The 6,090-nt window shown below is 34.9% G+C and overlaps 1 protein-coding gene across 3 annotated transcripts; it reads left to right on the top strand.

The window, feature by feature from the left end:
- On the top strand, positions 577-5,407 carry LOC107605573 (squalene monooxygenase). 3 transcript variants are annotated; one of them, XR_002349521.1, is made up of 9 exons: positions 577-1,043; positions 1,762-1,873; positions 2,336-2,510; positions 2,925-3,093; positions 3,265-3,483; positions 3,620-3,895; positions 4,036-4,314; positions 4,741-4,927; positions 5,216-5,345. XR_002349521.1 is itself a non-coding variant. In XM_021105284.1 (8 exons), exons 1-8 carry the CDS (start codon positions 795-797, stop codon positions 5,240-5,242), a joined length of 1,506 nt encoding a protein of 501 aa, XP_020960943.1. In that variant the 5' UTR covers positions 577-794; the 3' UTR covers positions 5,243-5,407. The 3 variants fall into 3 exon arrangements, 2 of the variants coding, with proteins under 2 accessions (XP_020960943.1, XP_016162970.1); XM_021105284.1 differs by lacking the exon at positions 4,741-4,927 and having other exon boundaries at positions 5,216-5,407; XM_016307484.2 differs by lacking the exon at positions 5,216-5,345 and having other exon boundaries at positions 4,741-5,085.

Here is a 6,090-nt window from a genome sequence, read left to right as displayed (position 1 = left end):
TATTATATACTTAATTAAAATTAAAGAATAAAAATATTAAAGTAAAAATAAAGACACAGGGGATTAAAATTTTTAGAGATGAAAACTGAAACTTTAATATTTTATACTTAAAATATCCGCATTTCAATTAATTAATTCCAATTTTATCCTTTATACAAATTAAATTAGAATTTTATTATTATTTCAATTTTTGTCTTCTATTTTACATCAAACAAAATATTAAAATTTATTTCAATCTCTATTTCTTAGTCTTTGTCTCTCCGCTTCACTCTCTCCACCAAACACTATCTAAAATACTAATATTCATGACACACTCGAAAATCTCCTCAAATTATACAATAGGCCAGGTGAAACTAACCTATTTTCGATGAGTCAATTTTCGTTAGCGGCAGGAGTCTCCGTCAATAATCGAAAATTACGCAAAACAATTTTCTTTATCTGAAAAGAAAATACAAAAAAAGGTAAAAGTAAAATAGGCGTTCCGCGTTGGTGTTCGTAACAGTGACAAGTGCCAACCAATACCACCCATTATACTCAAATGAGCACCGCAAGCATGCTCCTATAAATACGCTCATTCTTTACCCTTCGTTTCCCATTATACCCACTACTAAACCGTTCCATTGTTCCAAGCTCCTTTTCCAGCTAAGAGAGAGAAACAATAACAAACTAGAGAGAGAAACAAGAGCGACAGCCAGCGAAGGAGCGAGCGAGAGAGAGAACTCCACCTCCTCGCTCCTTCTCCTCCTCCGATCCGTCGTGATTCTTTTCATCTGGTGATATTGCATTCTATTGAAATGGCGGATCCATATGTCCTAGGCTGGATCCTTGTCTCTGTTCTCAGCGTCTTCGCGCTCTACAGCTTAGTTTTCGCCGGAGGAAACCGCCGCCGTCGTGCTTCGCAGGAGAACGATGCTCAGCGTACGGGGAACGTGAAAACTTCCGTCGGAGAATGTGGATCCAAGAACCTCGATGGCAACGATGCTGACGTCATCGTCGTCGGAGCTGGCGTTGCTGGCGCGGCTCTTGCTTACACACTCGGCAAGGTAAAGAGAAAAATAATATAAAATGCATAAATGAATGAGTAGGAATTTCATTTCAATTTTCATTCGCGTGTTTTTGTCGTTTGCGCGTTTTCACGTGGTTCGTGCTTGCACGAAATCCTCGTTGATAATTCGCAACAAATGAAGAATGTGCATTGTTTAATTTTCTCATTAACCGTTACACAATTTATCATTTGAAGGTGAAGGATTAAAGGAGCCAAATCTGATAAGAAAAATTATTGTTGTTTGTGTTTTCTTTTTAAAGGACAAAATTAGCTGTTATCGAAGTAATAAGTTGCATCATCGGGCATAAGAAAAATTATTTATGGCTATTATAATATTATTAGACGAGATATAGCATTTTGACATAGAATGGTTCTTGAGTAGTGATATATATTTTTAAATGGCAACAATAGTTTCGTCATATAACAGTTTATGAAGAATATTTCCAGGATTAATTTGACGAATTATTGATATAATGCTTAGGGGAAAAATTTGTTAACTCTGAGTGCCGTTTCTTACCCAGAGAAGTTCAATAATGCTTTGATTATTTTTTAGTACGAAATATTTCACAATTACAAGCCTATGTCAGACAAATTTTGACGGAAAAAACAAGGCATTGACATTGCAAAGTCCAAACTAATTTTAGGTATATAAAATAATAGAACTCCCTTTCCATGCACAATTTGAAGTACTAAGTAATAACTGCTATGTGGTACAGGATGGACGGCGAGTACTTGTAGTTGAAAGAGATTTGAGTGAGCCTGACAGAATTGTTGGAGAGTTGCTACAACCTGGCGGCTATCTCAAATTGATTGAGCTGGGACTTGAAGGTGCGTAATTTTCAACATCATAGAATTGGTACTTGGAATTAAAATTAAAATTCTATTTTCTATATAATATTTCAAACGTAAAAATTAGAATTGAGGGGAAAAGTCTAGTATCATGTCCAATTTTAGATTTACGTATTAGATTAGATTTCCAAATTGCCTAGAGATAAGACATATGTAGCCTTTATAAGTGTCTAACAACTCTTATTTCTTGAGCTAGATTTTAGAACTGAGTTAGATTCACTCAATTCTAATATAGCATTAGAGCCTATACTATAATTGTTATTGGGTTACTCCAAGTCCTTCTCTAGTCTGGAGTTGCCTTTTGAAGTTAGATTCACTCAATCCTCGTATGTTTTATATTTTTATTTCTAGATTGACTGACCACAAGAATTCGTGGATTTAACTCTGTTTACTAGAGGAAGGCGTGCTTAAGGATTAACAAATCTTGTGTTTCAACTGCAGATTGTGTGGAGGAAATCGATGCTCAGAGAGTGTTTGGTTATGCACTTTTCAAGGACGGAAAAAATACATGCCTCTCTTATCCCTTGGAAAAGTTTCAGTCAGATATCGCTGGTAGAAGCTTTCACAATGGCCGTTTTATTCAGAGGATGCGGGAAAAGGCTGCCACACTGCCCAAGTATTGATTTCTTCCTTTCTGTGATGTATAATTTGTGCTTTGTATATGTATTTTCCTCCTCCAGTTCTCGCTTGTCATATAAACTATTGACTTTTTTAGAGTGTTGCAAGTTGCAACTTCACATGACTTTTTACTTAGGATTTTTTGTTTTGGCAGTAATTGTAAAATTGGTCTTGGTTCCTAACTACCTATACTTCAGATAGATGTCATTTGATTTGTTTTGGTTAGATTATTTAAATCATGTGGATTACCAAAGTGATTTTGTTGGAAGGTTTCATGCTATTAGCTTCTGTCTAGTATTTGATTATTACGAAATAATTTTTTATTTCTTCAGTTTCATTCTTCTACTGAGAGCTGAAGGTATTTTCTTGCTAAGTAATATTCTCATGCTGGTTTGTTTTTATCATTCTGCAGTGTCCGGTTGCTGCAAGGGTCAGTCACTTCCTTGATTGAAGAAAAGGGGACAATTAAAGGTGTTCAGTACAAGACCAAAGATGGTCAGGAGCTGAAAGTACATGCACCTCTTACCGTTGTTTGTGATGGCGGCTTCTCAAACTTGCGCCGTTGTCTTTGTAATCCTAAGGTTAGAATTGAGAATTTGTTTTAGGTTGATTGTGTGAAGAGTCATGCCATGGAATAAACAAAATTTATACCATAAATTAAAATCTTTACTATAGTCAATTCATTTCTTCTCCCTTTTCTGTATTCTAAGAAGCTATCTCCTTTCTATGTTCTTGTAATGGTTTATATGCAGGTTGATATTCCCTCTCACTTCGTTGGCTTAATTCTAGAGAATTGCCAACTTCCATATGAAAATCATGGTCACGTCATACTCGGAGACCCTTCCCCAATTCTGTTCTATCGCATAAGTAGTACAGAGGTTCGTTGTTTGGTTGATGTACCTGGGCAGAAGGTTCCTTCTATCGCAAATGGTGAAATGGAGAAGTATTTGAAGACAATGGTGGCTCCACAGGTATGCTTCAAACACTGCAAACTTTTTATTAATCCTTGGCATGTGATTAGATTAGCCTTCTTGCATTGAGAGAGAATTTTGTTTACACACGAGGGTATTGATATGTTAGATGATGATCTATTGAAAACTACTGCAGATCCCCGCTGAGCTCCATGATGCCTTTTTAGCTGCAGTTGAGAAAGGCAACATAAGGTCAATATCGAATAGAAGCATGCCAGCAGATCCCCTTCCTACCCCTGGAGCCATTTTGATGGGAGATGCCTTCAACATGAGGCATCCTCTAACAGGGGGTGGAATGACCGTGGCATTGTCAGACATTGTGGTGCTGAGAAATCTTCTCAGGCCCCTGAGTGACCTGAATGACGCACCCACACTCTGCAAATACCTTGAATCCTTTTACACCTTGAGAAAGGTAATATTTTTCAATGCAAACAAATAGCATTTAGTAATCTATCTGTGTTTTGCTTATTTTGTTTTAAAGATGGGGTAGTGTGTCTCGATGCAAAAATCTCAACCCTGTTTAGTAAACTAACTTGGTGTTTCAATTTGCAGCCTGTGGCATCAACCATAAATACATTAGCAGGTGCCTTGTACAAGGTCTTCTCTGCATCTCCAGATCAAGCAAGGAAGGAAATGCGCCAAGCTTGCTTTGATTATCTGAGCCTTGGAGGCCTATGTTCCCAGGGACCAATCTCATTACTCTCAGGACTAAACCCTCGTCCTTTGAGCTTGGTGGCTCATTTCTTTGCTGTTGCAGTGTATGGTGTTGGCCGCTTAATATTTCCCTTTCCCTCGCCCAAGAAGATATGGATTGGAGCTCGGTTAATCTCTGTAAGTATTCTGTCGAATATGTTCTAGGAAGATTAGGTAATTTGGTCCCATATATTTTTCATTTGATTTCTCATTCGATCTTTATATTTCAAATCATTTTCAATTAGTTTGTTTCTTTATGTTTCAAATCGTTTCCAATTTGTTCTCTCGGTCAAATAATAACAAAATACTGACATGGTTCACATGTAGAATGAAATTTAAAATGACTTTAAGGCAAAGGGTTAAACTGAGAAAAAAAGTGCAAGAGACCAAATTAGAAACGATTCAAACCGTCTCAGAGTATAAAGATTGGGGGTTTAAATTAAAGAGGAAAGATAAGAGATCAAAAATATATTTTTGGCTATTCTCTGTTGTCAAATGTCTTTTATGCATTTAACTAAATCACACAAAAATCAACTTATTTAATGCAAATTCATCTTTTGGTAGAGTGCATCTGGAATCATCTTTCCTATAATTAAGGCAGAAGGAGTTCGCCAAATGTTCTTCCCTGCAACTGTTCCAGCTTATTACAGAGCTCCTCCTGCTGCAAGATAGCGAGTATCGGTAAAAAAATTTTGGGGAAAAAAGAATCAAGATGCTTTCAAGATTTAAGAGCTAGGTTTTCTCAGTTCAGGTAATTTGAGGGAAGGTCGATGCTCCAAGATTTAGATCTGTTAACATTTTGGGTTTTTTTTCATTTTTTTGTTTGTTTAATGTAAGCTTGTACTGTTTGTAGTATGCATTATGTAAGTATTACGATATGAGTTAATGTAGCATCTTTTTACTACATTAGAAATTAAAATGAATAACATGACTACCATCTCCATGGCCAATTTAATAATATAACAGTTCACAACAAGCAAAAGTTATCAAATATCCAATCTGATAAGTTGAAGTTGTTCTCCTTGGTTAAATAATGAAGGTTGAAATCGATGTCCCTGCGAGCTGAGAAGAAAGGACCTGCACCTGATCCAAGTTGCATTTCTTGCTAGATGAAATGGTTCTAAGATTACTAAGGAAGAAATAGAGAATATTTTTCAGAGGTGTATTTTGCTGAACTATTTCTTTGTTTTTTGACGAAAAAAATTATATCTGTTCAAAAATTTTATTATTACTGAGATAATGATATTGTCCTTAATTTATTTTTGGGTACTCTTACTAGATTTATATTATTATTATTATACTCATACCAAAAAATTATATATATAGTGTAAATGGGTAGAAACAAATCCCCTACCTCAACGATGTCGCATGTCGTTGCTGAACCTGTGAGGCGACCAGAGGTGCCAAGGCTGGCCATCAATTTTCCCGGCAACCCCTCTGGCCACTTTATAATTATGGGTGTAAAAATAGTATCCAAAAATTTATTTTACTACCAAAAATACTTTCGGAAAAAACGAGTAATAAATAAATTATCAAAAAATAGTTAAATCAAAATAAATATATGACGGTTAGGTAACTAGTTTTTAAAAAACACTGACATGACAAATGTCGGTGATTAATCCACTACCAGATACTATTTAACAATTTTTTAAGAATTTGTTGTTTGCTTTACAAGTTTTTTGTAAATTTCTTGAAATCAAAATTTAATTAAGAGTTTCTAAATCTTGTGATATATTCCAAAATACCAAGAATTATAGAAACATATTTTTACTTTATTAAAACTTGTTTTTTAATACGATAAATTAATGGGAATTGTTTTTAATATTCTCAAGAATAAATTATAAATATATTTGTTTTATTATATATATTGCTAAAAATATATTTTTATTTTCAAAATACCATTAATATCAATAA

Source organism: Arachis ipaensis, chromosome B06 (assembly GCF_000816755.2).
Source record: "Arachis ipaensis cultivar K30076 chromosome B06, Araip1.1, whole genome shotgun sequence".
NCBI lineage: Eukaryota > Viridiplantae > Streptophyta > Magnoliopsida > Fabales > Fabaceae > Arachis > Arachis ipaensis.
This window is presented reverse-complemented; position numbering and strand designations above follow the sequence as displayed.

Excerpts from the sequence above, each read along its gene's own strand:
- LOC107605573 (XM_016307484.2), top strand. The coding sequence starts at position 795 with ATGGCGGATCCATATGTCCTAGGCTGGATCCTTGTCTCTGTTCTCAGC. Across the intron at positions 3,484-3,619 it reads AGACAATGGTGGCTCCACAG|ATCCCCGCTGAGCTCCATGA; the intron begins GTATGCTTCAAA and ends AAACTACTGCAG. Across the intron at positions 3,896-4,035 it reads CCTTTTACACCTTGAGAAAG|CCTGTGGCATCAACCATAAA; the intron begins GTAATATTTTTC and ends TTCAATTTGCAG.